At 36.2% G+C, this 20,819-nt stretch overlaps 1 protein-coding gene across 1 annotated transcript; it reads right to left on the reverse strand.

Annotated features, from left to right (window-relative positions):
* Positions 1-11,569: 11,569 nt before the first annotated feature.
* On the reverse strand, positions 11,570-12,667 carry LOC120158167. Its single transcript, XM_039169077.1, has one exon. The coding sequence runs from the start codon at positions 12,665-12,667 to the stop codon at positions 11,570-11,572; it is 1,098 nt and encodes a 365-aa protein (XP_039025008.1).
* Between the last annotated feature and the right edge of the window lie 8,152 nt (positions 12,668-20,819).

Here is a 20,819-nt window from a genome sequence, read left to right on the forward strand (position 1 = left end):
TTATTTTAAAATAAATTATTTTATAATAAATTATTTTAAAATAAATTATTTTAAAATAAATAGCCTTATTAAATTATTTAAAATTATTTTAATAAATAATTATATTTTATAATTGTTCTTGAAGATGTTTGAAGACCTTTGAAGACATAAAACCAAGTCTGTACCAAGAAGAGCTCGCGCAGACTTTTGAAGAGCTTCTGTCTTCTAAAAAACAAACAGTCTGCGAAGCCTAATGTTTGCGCTTGGTCTGCGCGACGCAGACATAAGTGGTTTGAAGAGCTTGCACAGTGAAAACAAACACTACCTTACTAGATGTTGCAAAAGTTTACACATGACAAACTGACAACAATGGTTATATTTAGTTCTTTCCAAAAAAAAAAAAAAAAGTTCATGTTTAGGAGAAGAAATATCAGAAGGTTAGCACCTGAAACTTTGACAACAACGGTGACATGTTCAAAGAGTCACCTTATAGCATGCTTGCATGGAAGTGGGGAAAGCTAACAATAGCTGATGGTATTGGTACGTTAAATCCTTGATTAGCATCAGAAGGGGTATTCATCAATGCGTAAAAAGCCCTATTCAGACATATCAAACGAGGATCAACGAAAAACAAACTAAGAAGCACAAATCTTAGTAAAGTTTGGCTCATCATGAACCTCATATTGTTTCCGTTCAAAATTATTGATTGCACTGAAATAGATATTATCTAAAAGCAGAGGATGCCCTAGACTGATAGCAACCGAAAGATTATGAATGAATCTTGAAAGTTAACCTCAAAACCAGCGTGATTTCGTTATCAGCAACCACGAGAGTTTATATACATGTACGACAAAATAACTGAATAACTAATCTTGACTAATGAACCAATACTCTAACATACTTCCTACCCTTTTCTTCCTCTGAGTTTGGTTTTTATCTCGTTATTCTTCTTCTGTTTGTTGATGTAGAAAAATGTTATTAGCATGCTGCAATCTCAATTCATCGGCTGAATAAACTTTGAGTTGTTCCCTAAGACATAAAAAATGCTGCTGACAAAGACTTAGTTAGAAAATCCGCTATTTGATCCACAACAAGAACATAATTGACTTGGAAAGACCCGTCCATAACTTTCTCCCTTAGAAAACAAAGGTCAAGCTCTACATGATTGAGTTTTGCATGATGAATTGGGTTAGTCGAACGTGCGACTGCACTTGTATTATTGTACCAAATAATAGGTGTTGAAGAGATATGTATATCTAATTCTGTCAACAAAGATTTAATCCACATAGCCTCGCACATAGCTTTAGCCAAGCTTAGAAATTCCGCTTCAGTTGAAGATCGAGAAACCACTGCTTGGTTCTTTGAACTCCATGCTACAAGATTCCCTCCAAGAAACATGCAATGGCCAGCAGTTGACCTTCAATTGTCTGAATTAGTTCCCCAACCCGAATCAGAATATCCGATGTAAGGACTAGAGCTACACTAAAAAATAAATCATGCTCCATTTTTCCTTTAAGATACTTGATAATCCTCTTACCACCTTCCAATGCTTGTCAAGGGGTGGCTACATAAATTGGCTTACCCTATTAACCGCAAATTGATTTAGAATTGATTTTCTCGATCACAATATCATCAACGTACACCATGATATAGACTTTGTGTCCATTAGATTCTCGAAAATAAAGAGAAGCATCGGCCAACGAAGTAGTAAATTGAAGACAATCGGAATGAAACGATTTAGATTTTTAAACCAGACACGAGGAGCTTGTTTAAGTCCATATAACGATTTTTTTAGTCGACAAACTAGCTGATTTCAATTTTCATTCACTTGCTCAAACTTCGACAGCGGTTCCATGTAAACTTCTTCACCTAAATCACTATTTAAGAATGCATTATTTACATCAACCTGTCGAAGTACCCATCATTTGCTAGGTGTTGTACTAAGTAAAATCCTTACTGTCACAGTTGTCATAACCATTTTTTTTAAAACAATTAAAATATTATTTTAAAAAAACAATTTTGACATTATTTGGAATATTGATGATTTTAAATTAATTTGAATTAAATTGAATGGGAGTCGCCATCGACTTTTGAGATAGGTAGGACGAATACTTAAAACGTCTTCTAAAACAATTTTAAGAAAATCATTTTGTAAGATAAAAATTGGTATGCGTTTACCAAAAATCTAATTTAATGGGTCTGGGAGTCGATTACGTGTGGGGAAGGATTAGCACCCCACAGCGCCCAAAATTAGTATTGTGTCGTTTACACTTCATCGTAAATGGTGGAAATTATAAATAGAATGTAAAGTTAAATTATGATTCATTTATTAAAATTTGATTAACTTACTTCGAATCAATTATTTAAAAGAAAATTCTTTTACTCGATAAGAAATCTTGAAATTTGCAATTCTCCGTCGGAAAAACTATTTCAACTATTTCTCATTCATAAAAGAATATTCTATCTTTGAATATGTAAAAGATGCATATCGAATATAAAATGCAAATCTACAGTTGCGTAAAATAACGTAAATTGCCATTTAAAGAAAAATACATTGCATTATAAACAAGATTTAATTAGTAAAATAAACGAGATTTATTTCGAGTTCCCTTATTGTTTGAACGTTGTATTGGATTGCACCACCTCGATCAAATGGTACTTTCCACGCACGTTCTACGAATAATGTTTTTGAAAACCATACATTTGGGAAACTTTAAACATTTAACGAATTAAAACATAACTAAGTTCAACAACATTATCATAAACTAATTCAGATTTATTATAAATAATAATATGTATTAATATATATATATATATATATATATATATATATATATATATATATGCAAATATACAATAATATTAATTCATATAAACAAAGATGAAATAAAAATAAAACTCAATACAAGGATTAAAATGCTAAATATAGAGTTAACAAAGGATCGAAACAAAACTTAAATAAAATAACAGGGGCCAAACAAGCAAATAACACAAAATAAAGCTAAACAGTGACTAAAATTACATCAGGAATATCTTATGGACTAGATATGTAAATTTCCATTTTCATATAGCAAATAAAGGACTAAAATATAATGAAAGTAAAACAAATAGACCATAATAATTATTTAACCCAAAATACATAAGCAATGATCAAAATAAAAATTTTATAATTACAGAGTTCAATGTCTAAACTTATAGAATATAAACAGCAAACAACCAAGTGACCCATATATAAGCTTTACAAATGTGGGGCATGAAATGCAAAATAAATTAAATACAACCAGTGTCCATACACGAAATTTACAAAACACGGAGGCCCCCCGAACATAATTTACCCACGCTGAAATTACCAACAGACCCCTCCCTAAACGACAACGTTTAGGTCAGGGTATATAAGCCCAAAAACGGGCTTCTCTTTCTCATCCCCTCATTCATTCTCATTTCAAAAAATAAGAGAGATGGAGAGTTCACAGAACTCTCTCAACCTCCCTTGTCGAGGAAAGGAAGTCGTCGTTCATCGGCGGCAGCCACAACGGCTCACGACGGAGCCCACGGTGGCCGGAGAGGGAAAATAACCTAGAAACGTCCCTCTCGTCGCCCTCAACCCAAAATCTAGTATCTTCTAGCCTAAAACCGCCCCTAAAGCTTTAGATCTAAGTGATACCTTTCGGGTGCTTTGAAGAATGACAACCTTCGGGCTTCCAGATCTCCAAACCGAGGTAAGAACCTCCTTCCTTTGCTACTTTTTTCTTTGCTTTCTTAATTTGGTTCGAAGGTGTTTCCTTTTATTTCTCTTTTTTTCTAGTTTTCTTTTAGTTGTTCTTTGTATTTTTCTCTCTCTGAAAATGGTTTTTTCTTTCGGTTTCTTATCTCGAATGGTTTCTACTCCCTCTAATTTCTCTCCTCTTTTTTTTTATCTTTTGTCCTCGATGATGGCTTGCTGTTGATGGATATGATAATGCTACCGAGGAGATCTCCTCGGGAAGATGCTTTTAGATTTGTTCTTATATTTTATTGAGCTTTTCTAACTTTGGTGTGACTTTCTGTCACTGTTGATGAGGGTGGCGGCTCTGAGACAGTCGGTAACAACGTTCAGGCGGCGACAGAAGCTATCTAGGGTTTCAAAAACCCTGCAGTGAATCAGGTTGTCAAATTGGGTCGATTCGAGTCCCTTCGGGTCGGGTTGAGTGTTGGGGGTCTGATCTGGGATGCTAGGCTTGAACCGGGTTGTAGCTGGGTTGGGTCGGATCTGGTCACTTGTAATTGGGTCTGATTGGGCTTCGAGTTATGGGCTCAGATTTGATTGTATTGGGCCTTATTTTAGGCATGCAACAAAATGTAAATTAGTTAATTAATAATAATAATAATTAATAATATTTTTTAGACCCGGACAAAAACGGAGTCTACAATAGGTTTTACCACTTGACTATAAGTTTCTTTGTAATCAAAACCAGCTTGTTATGAGTAACCTTTACAACTAGCCTTGCTTTATAATGAGCAACACTGCCATTAAGGTTTCGTTTAATTTTGAACACTCATTTACATCCAGTTGGAATCCAATCAGAAGGTAAGACTACCAACTCCCACGTTTCTTTTTGAATAAGAGCATTGATCTTTTTTTCCCACAACTTCTCTCCAATCTATATGTTTCATGGCTTGATGAGCATCTTTTGGCTCAACTGTAGTTACCTCAGCATGAAATATTCCTTGACTAGATCAGGGATTTAAATAGCTTTCGTGGATTGAATTAATAGAAAGATTCCTTGATTGAATTTCATTATTTGTATTCTCCACTTCACGAGTCATACACTTGTCTATTTGCTCACGAGCAGCATACTTCTTGGGACATATGAACTTTGAAGCTTTCTCTTCAATTTTTGGTTGAATTAACAACGCGTTAAAGCCATCTGCAGAAGGAAATTTGTTTTCATTAAACTGCAGATGTCGTGAAACTTACAGCCTACCTTGTTCACTAAAACATTTGTAACCACGCTCATTAGATCTATAACCCAGAATTACATAAGGCTTTGATCGGAACTACAATTTATGTTGATTATACGGCCTGTTAAAATCTGTTAAAGAATTCTCATGTGTTTAATCAAAATGCCTTGATTTCATCATTTACTGACCACGTATATATACAAAGAAAAGCACTAGACCCTTCTATGTAAATACACCTGTCATACGGTTATAACAACCTATTAAATTTCTAGAACCATCTGCCAGTTTAGCACATCCATAATCAATGCACAACATTCTCCCTACTTTCTGTGTCTTCAATAGATCCGTCTGAGACATTCAGCATGCATTGAAACAAAGAAAAATAAGCACGTCAGAGGGGTTTAGTAAGCCCATCTGCCTGTTGATGCTGAGCAGGCACATTTATGCAAACCTTGCCAGCTCCAACCTTTTCGCGAACGAAATGAAAGTCTAATTCAACATGCTTCGATCGAGAATGAGTACCGGATTAGCACTCATTGCTATCGTACTTGTATTGTCACTCCAAACAACAGAAGTATTGGTGCATTTCATACCCATATCGTCTAACAACGCTTGAATCCAAGTAATATCCGCAACATCATCTATACCATAATATTCAGCTTCTGTGGTTGATCTAGATACCAAGCGTTGTCGTTTAGAACTCCAATAAACAAGATTACCATCAAGGAAAACACAAAATCCTGAAATTGAACGATGATCGTCAACATTGCTCGTCCAATCAGCTTCGGCAAAAGCTTCCAATGCTAACCCCAAACTATTCTTGTGAAAAACTAAACCAAAGTTGAGTACCATTAAGTAACGCAAGATACGTTTCACAGCTACCCAATGTTGCTCACTGGGTTCATGCATATATTGATCAACTTTGTTAACACTAAATGCAATGTCCGTTCGAGTGTGATTCAAGTATAGAAGTGCACCAACAACACTTCTATACAACTGAAGATCTGGTAGCAGACTCCCTCCATCCTTACTAAGCTTTGGAGCCACAACCATTGGAGTAGGAACAGGATGAGCACCCTCATGCCCGTCCTTTCAAGAAGTTCAAGAATGAATTTTTTTTTGTCGTAAAAAAAGGGTTTGAGCATCACGTTGAACTTCCAATCCCAAGAAAAAAATTAATTCTCCCAAGTCTTTTAAAGAGAATTCTCGACCTAATTGAGTAACAACTTGTTCCACACCATCACCATTATGTCCTGTAACAATAATATCATCAACATACACAAGAGCATAAACTGAGCATTTATCCATTCGCCGAATAAATAAGGAAGCATCAACTTGCGTCCCTTGGAAGCCAATTCAAATAGTGCTTTGTCAAGCTTGCACACCAACCGAGTACCATCGAAGCATGTTGTTCAAACTCCGGAGGTTGCACCATGAATGCCTCCTCATGAAGATCTCCATTAAGAAATGCATCATTGATGTCACCTTGGCGAAGCTTCCATCCATTCATAACTGCTAGCGATGAAACGACCTTTATCATAGATGGCTTGTAACTGAACTCAATGTATCGTGGAAGTCCTGACCAGGGACTTGAGCAAATCCTTTAGCCACCAACCGAGCTTTATACTTAGCCATCGATCTACCGCATTTTTCTTAATTCTAAATAACCACTTGCAACTGATGGTAGTCCGTCCCGGAGGCAAAGTAACTAACTGCCACGTGCCATTTCGAACCAAAGCATCGTACTCTTCCAGGACAACTGCTTTCCACGTAGGAGAGGCCAACCCCTGATGAACCGTGATAGGTTCATCGCCCTCTATTAAAGCCTGAACAGAGAATACTTTAGGTTTGAAGATTCCATCTTTACTGCGAGTGATCATTGAGTGCACATTAGTGGGCACAGTAGGAGCATCACTAGATGAAGAAATATCCAAAGTGTTGTTATTATTGGTTGGTGCTTCACGTAAACCACGCACATCATCATTTAATGCCTCAGGAAATGCACTAGCAACTGAATTACTTGAATTGGGGCTTGGATCCAAAGAAATGTCACCCTGCATGGATCCAGTAGGCGTAGTATGGGGAGAAATAGAACAAGGTGAAGGACTGCCACTACTGCTCGAAGAACTATCAGTGTCCATATTACCATTCGAAAGTTGTGGAGGTGATAAAGACCCACTGGCACCATATCAATGTTAGTACGAGGTAGAGAGCAACTCGTAGAAGAATCAACCAAGTCAGTAGCCTTTTCTGCAAAAGGAAACACGTATTCATCAAACATTACGTGTCGGGGAATATAAATACGACCATTAGACGCCATACACAAGTAACCCTCATGTTGCACACTATAGCCAAGAAACGTGCATGCTTGCGATCGAAAGGTAAGTTTTTGTAATTCGAATGGACGAAGGCAGGGGAAGCATTTACATCCAAACACTCGTAAATGTTCATAACGAGGATTCCGACCGAAGAGCTTCATGAAAGGAGAAGAATTGTGAAGAACCTTCGTAGGCAGCCTGTTAATTAAGTATACAACTGTCACCACAGCATATGACCAATATGTCAAAGGTAGAGAGGCTTGAGCAAGTAACGTGAGTGCCATCTCAACACTATGTCGATGTTTACGCTCAACAACGCCATTTTGATATAGTTAGGCTTGAGCCTGTCGACACCTTGAAGCTCAAACTTTAAACTTGCTGAAATTGTAATTATGGAAGTAAGCTACACGTTTTATATCTCAACTCTCGCTTTTGTTCTGTTTTGATTTTTTTTAATTATTATTACTTTTTTCAAAAAAACATATATAACGCTACATTTCGATTTTATTTTTATTTTGTTCATCTGTTGTTAAAAAGTTAACAAAACTGTTAATATGTTATCTTTAATTTTTTTTTGTAATAATGATGTGATATTAGCTTATGCTGATATGTCAGTACTATCGTTAAATTTTTAGAGGGTGACCAAAATGAATAAAAATAATATTTGGGTATTAAATGTGTAATTTACCCTAAAATAATCACTCCCTTTATAATTATTAAAATTCTCCATTATTAATGCTGAATTTTTATTGAGGTGACTAAAATGGAATAAAAATAATAATTGGGTACTAAATGTGTAATTTACCCTAAATAGTCAATTCCTTTATAATTATTAAAATTGTCCATTATTAATTTTTTAAAAGTCAAATTTTACACTTTAATCAAAATTATTTTAAATAGTTAAATATTATAAAAATATATAACACAAAGTAATAACATAATACAAAATTAGTATACATAATTTTATTGGCTGGATAACACCAATATATCACATAATAATATATCTATATGAATAATTTTGATAAACAAATAAAATCATAAAATTCTAAACAATCGTGTAAATGCAACTATATTTTGATCCATACCAGAGCAATCACATAACTACAAGTACATTTCGGCATAAAAGATCATAATTTATATTTATACCAAACACTAAAATAATATAATATTATGAATACTATATTACTCCAACACAAAATCTGAACAATTCTCAAAGAATAAAACAATATATTTGGACAATTTTTAATTACTATTCAATAATAAGACATACTGATATAATAATAAATAATTTATACTTTTAATTATTTGGCATTGCTGCCTACTAAAAAAAAGAAATATAAAGGTGATATCCTTACTACAAATACAATTGACTCATTACACTATGGGATTGAGAGGTGTTAATAAAGTCGGGATTTTCTTCGGAGTTTTTGTTGTGGTCAATATTTCTATAATATTACTACGAATATGAAATTAACTTATTTTATTTGATATTACGAATTCTAAATAATTTTAAACGTATTTCCGCACTAACATTTACTTTTAACAAATCTTTAAGCAATGACTCGTTTATTCCATCAACGTTTTAATCTTACCAATTTTAGCACTAACATTTACTTTTAAGTGTAATTATATCACTCCGTCAATAATGATTTAACGACACGATGACATGACAGTTCCACGCCGTTACTTTACTAACGTGAATGTCTAACTAAAACAACGTCATTTCGATACAACTATTTGGGTGTTTGATAAACATAAAACGACATCGTTTTACTTAAAAAAAATATCAAAATATTATGCACCTAAACAGATTTGAATCACTATTTTTGTAGTAATAAAACTTAATGATTAAGCATTGGGCCAACCTCAATTTTTTTTATAAAAAAATTAAAATTGCAGTTAAGATTAATTCTAAAATTAAAAAAAAAGTACTAAACCTAAATTCTTCAATTATATTTCTCTCATTCCTGCATCTTCAATTCTTCATATGTATAGGGCATGCCTTTTTTTTTTGAATTAAATAAAAAGAAAAAGCATCAAAACTAATTATTCCTATCATGCATCGATAAGCCCTGGAACGCTTCTTGAAGTAAAGAAACTACAGCCAGCGGTGGAGTCTGATAAATATGCAGTCCGAAAGGTAAGGGCCGAACTAGCCGTGCCATGCTATCCTCCAGTCTATTCCTTTCCCGAGGTGTGTAGCTGAATTTCAAATTCCACCTATAGTGATTCTTAAATTCTTTTTTCTAGGACCATAATAGTTTAAGGACCATCTCTTGAAATTTATTTTTACACCTTCGATTCAATGGCCATCTCTTGAAATTTTATTCTTTTAATTTGAACATGGATGGCAACAAAGATGATGCCTTGAAATGTTTGAAAATTGACAAAGATGGATTCAATAGGCACGGTCATTATCTCTTGTTGCTGCTGATCAACTTCAATTTTATACCTTCGAAGTTTTTTTTCTTCAATTTGCAGTCGTAGAACAAGATCCGACCTAATCCTTTTCCTTTCCAAATTTACCGCTAATAAGCCGACAATTTTCCTTAAACTTTCTGATCGTTTCTTGCTAAGGACTTCAATCCCTTCCTCAAAGAGAAGATCTTTGACATCATATGCCAAAGTCAGATTATTGTTGCCGTTAGGCATAGCTGAACCATATGAATTGTGTTTCCTCACCAAAGCTCGTCGGCTTGACCCATCACTTCCCATCGACAATTTTGTTATCTGCAGCTGCTGAAGCGAAATCCAATGATCGATCGATCCTGGAACCTCCTCCTGATTCTTCTCAATCCAAGCCGTCTGATAAATCCCCAATTCGTCAGAGGAATCCACCGTCTGGCTCGGCTGCTTCTTCCTCCTCCTCTCCGACGACGGCTGCAGATACATACACCGAAAAGTAAATCGTGATCGTAAATCAAATCAAGAAGAAGAATTTACATAAAATTTTTGGATTTCCGTTGAGGAAGTGAGAAAATACAATTTGTAAATTTTAGGTTTATTTTTTTAGAGTATTTAAAATTTTAGAATTAATCTTAACTGGAGTTTTAGCTTTTTAAAAATTATTATAGAAAAATAATAACTAATTTTAAGGTAGTCTATTTTCATATGTATAAGGTTCAAATATCCTCAATCACTATATTTTAATAATTTATTTTCAAGTCGTTTTATGTTTATTGAGCATCAAAATAACTGTGTCGAAACGACGTCGTTTTGATAATGAATTCACGTCAATAATGTCACGGCGTGAAGTTTTTTTTATCATCGTTCTGTTAAATTATTAACAGTTGAGTGATATAATTGTATTAAAAAGTAAACGTTAATATTAAAATTGATAAAATATAATTTTTATTGATATAAACGAATTAACACTGAAAGATTAATAATGTATTTAAAAATAAATGTTAATATTAAAATTAACAAAATTAAAACATTAATAATATAAATGAATCAACGTTTAAATATTATTAATATTTAACGTAGTTTACACTTTTTTTTCCTCGGTTCAGATCGGTCATATATAATGGTCAAGGTCAAATTTTAAACCCATAAAAAGCACGTAGCATCAATCGCTCCAAACGAGGTTCTCTTTTAAGTTTATAAAAAAACGAGTTGTACTTCTATTTTTTTTATTTTTCATGTCACACTAATCAATAAATGTGTATTATTTTTATAATTGATCTTTAAAATATGTTATTTTCTTATATAATTTAGAGGGTAATATATATTTTTTGAATAAAGTCAATCAAACTAAGACACCTCTTTATAAGTTTACATGAATATAAAGAAAACAATACAACAAAATTCACATTACTTAGTATCCTGAAATGTAAAAAAAAAAAAAAAAGGTGGAGAATCAGCAACAAAATTAAAAAAAAAACATTCCGGTTCCAAAGCCAGGGAAGGGCTTTGCTTCTCACTCCAAACAAATTCATGAAAACAAATCAACCATTAATTAAAGTTTCCAAAGCCGGTCGGGTTGTTTTTTTGGACAAAAAGATAATAAAAAGCATCCCAATTTCAGGGCCACTGCTCCTTTCCTCTTTAATGGTAAGGACAGACAAGAACATGATATTACTACTACTACTACTACCACCCATCATCCAATTCCCTTTCCAGCTATTTCCATTTGTTTTTTTAGCCTCTTCAATTTCTTTTCAGGATAAGAAATCATCATAACCATGGTAATTAAATTGTCAACCACCTACCATTCATTGCATTCCCGGAATCGACGAACCTTAATTGTTTACACAATTTCGATGAAATTGCGCTTACTGAAAATGGTTTTTTTTTTTGGATATCTAGAATTGAAATGAGGAAGAAAAAGATTAAAAGATATCAAGAATTTCTAAGATGGAGGCATTGCAAAGTGGGCAGTCGCCTCGCTGAACCCAGAGCTCCCTTGAACAGGCGCGGCAAAATGTATGGCCGCATGGAATAAACGCCGCCCCTTTTTGCCTAACCATGCAAACGCAACAAGCGTGCTCCTTCCGCCCTATTGTTTCTTCCATTGCTTCTTCTTCCTCCTCCGCCGCTACCTCGTACTTGTAACCGTCGTCGCTTATGAGGTAACTCGTTCCCATCAGCCCCATTTGTTGGGTTGTTTCTTCCAACAATTCCATTAGTGACATTCTTACCGGCTCCTCCGCCGCTGGCGGAACACTATTCACTGCCGTTACAGCTTGTTCCGCCGCTGCTGGCGGCACATTTCCCGCTGCCGCGGCGGATGCTTCTGCTGCTTCTCTCAAAGACGATGCCCTTTCCTCCGCCGATATCGCTGCCAGCCGGCGAGTGCCGTGACGAGTCAGAGGAGAGTCATCGTCATCGCTGCTGTCAACGTTGAATACGGCGGTTACCGAGGAAGTCAAACGATTTGGATCGTCGCGGTTAGTTTGTTGCCGGAAGCTTCTCGACGGCGGAGCGTCACTAGGAATGATTACATCAGCCGAATCATCGTGAGACAGCTGCACCGGATTGTGCCCAGCCCTAACCGAATCCATCCGCGCCATTTGCAACAGAGAGTTCATAACCGGCGGATCTGAAACCGGGGCACGTTCCACTCCATCATCAACCCGAGTCGAGCCATCCGGGTCAGAACGAAAAGAACCGCTCCTTGGTAACTGAGATCTATCACTATGGACATTATCATCAGAATCCGGAATAATAACCGAGGAGGACCAAGCAGTGGCCGGCCGCTTGAGCCGGATCTTGTCTCGAAACGCCTTCCAACTCTTCTTGTCCTTATTGGACCCATCGTCTAGTATAATCTCCAGGAGCGTACGATTGTTAGAGGGCGGAGTTTGGCGCCGCTTATTAGCGTTTCCCAAAATGGCATCGAGAGTCAAAGCGGCTGCCAGAGTGGTCCGGCCGTTATCGACCGCTGTCATTTGCTCAAACAGCTTTGGCCTCCGGCGACTACTCTCCATTGCATAAACGTTGCATAAAAAAAAAGGAAGAATAAAAATATACTAAAATTTATTGGGAGAAAGAGAAAGCCGAGTGTGGAACTGAGGGAGTTTATTTGGTTTAAAACAGAGATCTGAGTTAATAACCGTAATTAAAAGTTGAAATCATATTAATAAATATTAACATTGGATTCCTCTTATTGTAAAAAACGGAAACAACTGTGGTCAAAATGACGTGTACAGCTTTTCATTTCAATTTAAAGGCGATTTTCTCTATATATATATCACCGTCTACGATCAGGTACCATTTAGATTATATTTTTTGATCTAACACCATTTACAAAATATATTACTGTCTACGATCAGGTGTCGTTTAGATTATATTTTTTGATCTAACACCATTTACAAAAAGGTGTGCCCCTTACAGCGCGTTTAACGCTGATTTGACGCCACATGAGGTAAGGGACGCGTCTTATGCTGACATGAGATACACGTGTGTATAACGCAGCCCCTCGGGAGCGCCTTAGGCCACGTAGGGTATAGCGCATAACAGAGGTCGCGCCTTACCTGAGAATCTACCACGCGTCAGTAAGGCGCGCCCCCTGCAGTGTGCCTTAGGTATAATTATCCACATACCCCGACGTTTTACACCTCAATCTCTCTCTATAAATACTCTCATCCTCAATCACTTTCATCACACCAAATTCTCTCAATTTCTCTCAAATACTCTTATAATCTCTGTCTAAGGTATATTTTATTATATTTTAAATATATTGTATTTAATTTATTTAATATTTTACTTAATTAATTTTTTTGCAGATATAAAATGGAAGACGGTCTACTTCGCTTGGATGAAAATTATATATCTCGACACTTTGCTGATACGATAATATTTTAACATTTTAATTTAATTAAAATTATTAGTAATAATTTATTGATTTATTTAATACATGATTATTAGATTAAGAATTAATTTTTGTAATTATTTAATTTTAGGAGAATGACCGTGTATTAGATCCTTTTATTAGGAACATTAAGTTAGTGATACCTAGCCGTGTCTTGTCGTATTTAGTAGATGCTAGATTCGGTTACATAGGTAGGTATCAAGGTCACTGTAAGATAGAACCAGACCTTATTTCTGCCTTAGTAGAGCGGTGGAGGCCGAAAACCCACACATTCCATCTTCCGTGCGGAGAGTGCACGATTACACTTGAGGATGTTTATATGCACTTGGGGCTTTCGGTGGATGGAGATGTGATATTGGGGATCGCGCAGGGTTCCTGAACTGCTTTATGTCGGGATAATCTAGGACATGTCTCGGAAAGTTTTAACGGTGGTCGGATACCGTTAAATTGGTTAGATGCCAATTTTCGAGAGTTGAGCGAGGACGCGTCAGATGATGAAGTTAAAATATATGCACAGGCATGCATACTGCAGCTGATAGGAGGGTTGTTGATGTCGGACAAATCGCGCAACCAAGTATGTGGTTGCGACATCTTGTCGACTTTCGTGTGGTCGGATCACTCAGTTAGGGTTCGACAGTTTTGGCTTTCCTGTACAGAGAGATGTGTCGAGCCACTGACTACAGGCGTAATGCTATCGACGGATGTCTAATGCTGCTACAGTCTTGGGCATGGTATCGATTGCCCTTTTTATGTCCATTTGTGAAGAATTCATTCGTATTTCCGCTACTCTTGAGGTAATTATAAAACTGATTTCGTATATTAATCCTTCTATACAGTGTATAATAATTTTTTTCTTGAATAGGTGGTCTACTGACAGGAAAAATCATCATGAGCTACCTGATGATTTAGAAAAAATTAGGGTGCTAATCGATCATAAGGTTGGCACACAGGTATGAATTTTAATGTTTAAAAATCGATTTTAGATTATAGTTATATAATTAGATTATTATTTTGATAAAAATTATATATATTTGTTTTAGTTTGAATGGGTGTCATATTCTAATGATGATGTGAGGACGGTGATCCCACCTGAGTTGAGGGACCCATCAGATGTTTGGATGGCGATGGTCCCTTTGATCTGTTATGCGACCATCGAGTGGCAGTCCACTGATCGTGTGCTCTATCAATTTGGTTATTTTCAACCAATTCCGGAAGTACCTCGCAATATGGACGAGTTGCATAGCACATATAGATGCGACAAGACCGATACAGATTGGCTGGTGAGGCATCATGAGTGGGTCATGTTGTGGGAGGATCGACATCGGCGTCTTCCCCGTAGAGAGCCCATTTATGCTGATGACTTAACGGTTAGTGATGATTATTATGAGTGGTTCAACAGAAACGGGAAATCGCTTCTGCTTCTCGAGGATGCACGAGGGCGGACCTTTCCACGATGTCGACAGAGACGTTCACCGATATAACACCATCATCCCCCGACTCGTGGACAGAGAGCAGGTGCTTCCGGTTCATCATCAACTGCACCAGCAGGACCTTCACATCAGCCACCGTCTGCAGTGACTTACATACCGCAACCATATATGATGCTGTCACCTCCTTTCCATTACCAGATGTCGTCGTCGCCGCCTTCACTTAGTTTTATGACCCCGCCGTCGTCACCTTCATCGAGTTTTATGACCCCTCCTAGAGGTTATTATAGGTCTATGTTTGCAGATCCGACTTGGGGTTCATATGCTGGATATTTGGCGGGTTCAGCATCATCACCCATAACCGCAGCACATACACCTCTTGTACAGTTTTCACACTCAACGATGTATGGGTTTTATGAGTTTTCCCAGTTTTCGCAGGCCGATGGGATATTCAATCATACACCTCCAAGGTCCTTATTCTATGGAGGTGTTTCATCATCATCAGCTCCTCATCAACAAAATTTAACTGCTCAGGACGACGACGACGACAATGGTGATGATGATGACAGCGAGTAGTCACAACCAGTAATACGAAAAAATCCTCCTCGAGACCAACAGCCATCGCCCTGCAAAACACATTCGCATCGCATGCATCGATAGATTTTGTTTTTTTTTAATATTTGTATTTAGTACTTTTTATTGTAATTGTTTATTGGACTTTTTTATTGTAATTTTTTTTATTTATCATTTAATACTTACTTTAATTCATTAATATGGTTGGATTTTGTCGTAACCGATTTTCGCCCGAGCACAAAAATTTTACTTGGAGGGAAAAGTGATGTGAATAAATGGTTTTAAAATGTTTTGGGAGTCGCCATCGGCCTTTTGGGTCAGGTAGGTCGAATACCTAAAAATTATATTTTAAAAGAGTTTTTAAGAAAACATCAGTTAAAAGATAAACTGATATGCGTTTTAACCAAAAATTCGTTCCTTTTAATAATAAAAAGGGATTCGTGGTCGATTACGTTTGAGGAAGGATTAGCACCCCCACAATGCCCAAAATTGATACTTATTAATTATAAATTGTCTCTATTATTAGAAATTTAAATATTCAAAAAATATATTTAATTCATAATTCTGTTAAATTTATTAATATAATTTTAAGAAAATCTATTAATTTATATATATATAAATAAGATATTTATTTATTTAGAAATATCAGAAAATAACTTCTAGGTGCTTTAAGACAGCTCTTTTCTTAATATTAAAAAATAAATAAATGTTAATAAAACATTTATCTAAAAACAATTAAAATATATATATAATTTATAAAAGTAAATATTTATTTATTTAAAAATATCAGAAAATGGACATCTAGTTGCTTTAAGACTGCCCTTTTTTAATATTGAAAAATAAATATTAAAATATGATTAAAATAATTTATAAATAGGATTTTAATAGAAAATAAATAAAATAAATAAATATTATTTATTATATATATATTTATATGAATAAATAATAATAATAATAGTAATAATAATTAAATATATTAAAAATAAACATATAAAATTAAAATATAAATAAACAATGACTAAAATAAATAAAATTAAAACAATAGGTGTAAATAATAAAATAAAAACTTATTGTAAAAATAATTAGTGATTAAAATATAAAATATCTAAATTAAAGGCCCTTATTTGAAGTAATATAAAAATATAAAAACTAATAGTATAATTAACATTTCAATTCAAATAAGAATTAAAAATTCGAATGTTAATTATTTTAAATAATATTTCAGAAAAAATAAATGGAAAACAGATTGAAAATCATAAAGATTAAGATTTCATATAAACTCATTCTATAACCTCTAATCAGAGTATTCAAAATGAAAATTATGTAAGTTAAAAAAAGTCTGTACCTTCCATTTTACACGAATTAAGTTCTTCGTCCACTATTATAAATCTCTAATCAGAGTATTCTATAACCTCTAATTAGAGTATAAAAAGAAGGCGATTTTCCCGATATATCATCGGTGACTGGTAATATTACCGATCTAATACCGGTCAGAGTATATTTTCCGATCTAACACCTGTAGCAGTAAAATGTGCCTCCTGCACCGCGTTATACGATGATTTGGCGTCACGTGAGGTATAGTGCGCCCCCTGCACCGCGCTATACGGTGAGCTAGCATCACGTGGGTATAGCGCGGCCCCTGCACCGCGCTATACCTGTATATCTGACACGTGGGGTATAACGCGGTGCAGGGGGCACGCTATACCCCTAATTCATGTCCCCATCCTCCCTATAAATACCCCCATCCTCAATCACTTTTATCACACTAAATTTTCTCAAATTCCCTAAATTTCTCTCAAATACTCTCTTTTTAAGATATATTTTATAATATTTTTACTATTATATTTTTACTTTATTTAATATTTTACTAATATAATTCTTTTACAGATATATAATGGAAGGCAATTTACGTCGCTCGGATGGAAATCATATATCTCTACACTTTGCTGATACGGTAACATTTTAACGTTTTAATTTAATTTAAATTATTAGTAATATTTAGTTGATTCATTTAATGCATGATTATTAGATTAAGAATTAATTTTTGTAATTATTTATGTTTAGGAGAAGGACTGTGTATTAGATCATTTTATTAGGAATCTTAAGTTAGTGATACCCAGCCGTGTCTTGCCGTATTTAGTAGAGGCTGGATTCGGTTACATAGGTAGATATCAGGGTCACTGTAAGATAGAGCTAGACCTGATTTCTGCCTTAGTAGAGCGGTGGAGGCCGGAGACCCACACATTCCATCTTCCGTGCGGAGAATGCACGATCACGCTTGAGGATGTTTCTATACACTTGGGGCTTCCGGTGGATGGAGATGTGATATCGAGGATAGCTTCCGGTTCTTGGACTGCTTTGTGTCGGGATAGTCTAGGACGTGTCCCGGAAAATTTTATCAGAGGTAGGATACCGTTAAATTGGTTAGATGTCAATTTTCGGGAGTTGAGCACAGACACCTCTGAGGATGAGGTTAAGATGTATGCACGGGCATGCATACTGCAGCTGATAGGAGGGTTGCTGATGCCGGACAAATCGCGCAACCTAGTTCACTGCATGTGGTTGCGACATCTTAGCGACTTTCGTCTCGTCGGATCATTCAATTGGGGCTCGGCAGTTTTTGCTTTGCTGTACAGGGAGATGTGTAGAGCCATTGACTACAGGCGTAATGCTATCGGCGGATGTCTCCTGCTGCTGCGGTCTTGGCCATGGTATCGATTGCCCTTTTTATGTCCCGTTGTGAAGAACCCATTCGTATTTCCACTACTTCTTAAGTAATTATAAAACTGATTTTGTATATTAATAATTTTATACAGCGTATAACAAATTTTTTTCCTTGAATAGGTGGTCTACTGATAGGAAAAATTATCATGAGCTACCCGATGATTTAAAAAAGATTAGGGTGATAATCGATCAGAATGCTGACACACATGTATGAATTTTAATGTTTAAAAATCGATTTTAGATTATAATTATATAATTAGATTATTATTTTGATAAAAATTATATATTATTTGTTTTAGTTTGAATGGGTGCCATATTCTACTGATGATGTGAGGGCGGTGATCCCACTTGAGTTGAGGGGTCCATTAGATGTTTGGATGGCGATGGTCCCTCTGATATGTTATGCGACCGTCGAGTGGCACTCCACTGATCGCGTGCACCGGCAGTTTGGTTGTTTTCAACCAATTCCAGAAGCACCTCACAATATGGACGAGTTGCATAGCTTAGACAGACATAGATTGGCTGGTTAGGCATCATGGGTGGGTCGTGTTGTGGGATGATCGACATCGGCGCCTTCCCCGTAGAGAGCCCATTTTTGATGACCTCTTGATGTATACTGAGGATTATTATGAGTGGTTCAACAGTAACGGGAAACCGTTTCTACTTCCCGAGGATGCACGAGGGCAGACCTTTCCACGACGTCGACAGAGACGTTCACCGACACAGCACCATCGTCCCCCGACTCGTGGACGGAGAGCAGGTGCTTCCGGTTCATCCTCAGCTGCACAAACAGGACCTTCCCAGCAGCCACCGCAGCTATATATGATGCCGCAGCCATATATGATGCCGACATTGCCTTTCCATTACCAGATGCCGCCGCCGCCTTCACTCGGTTTTATGACCCCGCCACCGTCACAGATGATCCCTCCTGGAGGCTATTATGGGTTTATGTTTGCAGACCCAACTTGGGGTTCATATGCTGGATATTTGGCGGATTCAGCCTCATCACCCATGGCCATAGCACAGACACCGCCTCCTGTACAGTTTTCACTCTCAGCGATGTCTGGGTTGTATGAGTTTTCCCAGTTTTCGTAGGCCGGTGGGATGGTCAGTCATACACCTCCAGGGTCCTTATTCTACGGAGGTGCTTCATCGTCATCAGCTCCTCATGTACCTGCGCAAGACGACGACGACGACAACGACGACGATGACGGTGATGATGATGACGATACGAAGAAATCCTCCTCGAGACCGACAGCTACCGCCCTGCGGAACACATTCGCGTCGCAGGCATTGATAGATTTTGTTTTTTATTATATTTGTATTGACTTTATTTTGTTAAATTGTAATATTTTTTATTATTTCTCATTTAATACTTACTTTATTTTGTTAAATTTGTTGGACTTTTTTAATGTATTTCAGTTCGTTTTTTATTACCATTTAATATCAATTATTGTAATTTGGTTATCATTTACCATTTAATACTTATTGTTATTAGTTTGTTAAAATTTAATGATTGTGTTTGTTTTTTTAATCTTCATCGGTGATTATCAAATGACATTAACTTGAAATAAATGCAAATTAAAGTAGAAGAATTATTATTTGACAATAAAATACATCATTTCCTCATCAATTGTTACTTGATGACAACAGAAGTGGACATGTTTTTCTAGTGTGTCCTGGGTTTCTACAATGCCCACATCTTCTGTCTTGTCTAGCTCTTTCTCTAATATCTATATCGCAATGAATTCGATTGGATTTTGGACGACCAGCTCCCTCAATAAACTCGGATTTGGTATACCTTAAAAACTTCATATAGTAGGTATACGGGATCAACAAAATGGTTATAGTCTTGACTTGTATGCGAGCAAGCTGCTATCACATGAGAGCATGGATACTTCAGAGCTTGAAAAAACCCGCAGTCGCACGTTCTGTCCCTTAGATTTACTCTTAACGACACAACTTCAATCCCTTGAAGAGGACGCAACAACTCTGTGACACGAAACATTTCATTCATTCTAGAGAAGCTTGTTACAGACATTCCATTTGATGCAACAATTTTTTTCTGTAGATCTGCAACTAATGTAGGGTGATAGACATGACCGCCTTGCATCCAGGTTTGAGCTTGTTCCCCGAGCTTCGCAAAAAGCGCCCCCAAACAAAAATATATAGTCTTTACCAAAGCCGCTACTGGTAAGTGACGTGCACCCTTTAAGGTTGAATTGATTGCCTCTGCGAAGTTGGTCGTCATGTATCCATATCGATATCCACCATCATATGCGTTCGCCCACATTTCTTTATCGATGAGGCTGATGTAATCACATCCTTCCTCGTTCTTCGCCCGCAACTCTTGAAACATTGATTCAAACATTCGAAAAAATGTATAACTTACTAACTTGCTATCTTTGCAAAATTAAAACGATCGAAAGAAAACAAACTTGCTAAGTTTCACTTACCCATGCGCACAATTAATTGACACTCATCATTCTTCTTGTACCTTCCATGGTAGTTCGCGGCAATGTGTCGAAGACAATACCTATGTTG

The sequence above is a fragment of the Hibiscus syriacus genome, unplaced genomic scaffold (genome assembly GCF_006381635.1).
Source record: "Hibiscus syriacus cultivar Baekdansim isolate YM2019G1 unplaced genomic scaffold, ASM638163v2 tig00111309_pilon, whole genome shotgun sequence".
NCBI lineage: Eukaryota > Viridiplantae > Streptophyta > Magnoliopsida > Malvales > Malvaceae > Hibiscus > Hibiscus syriacus.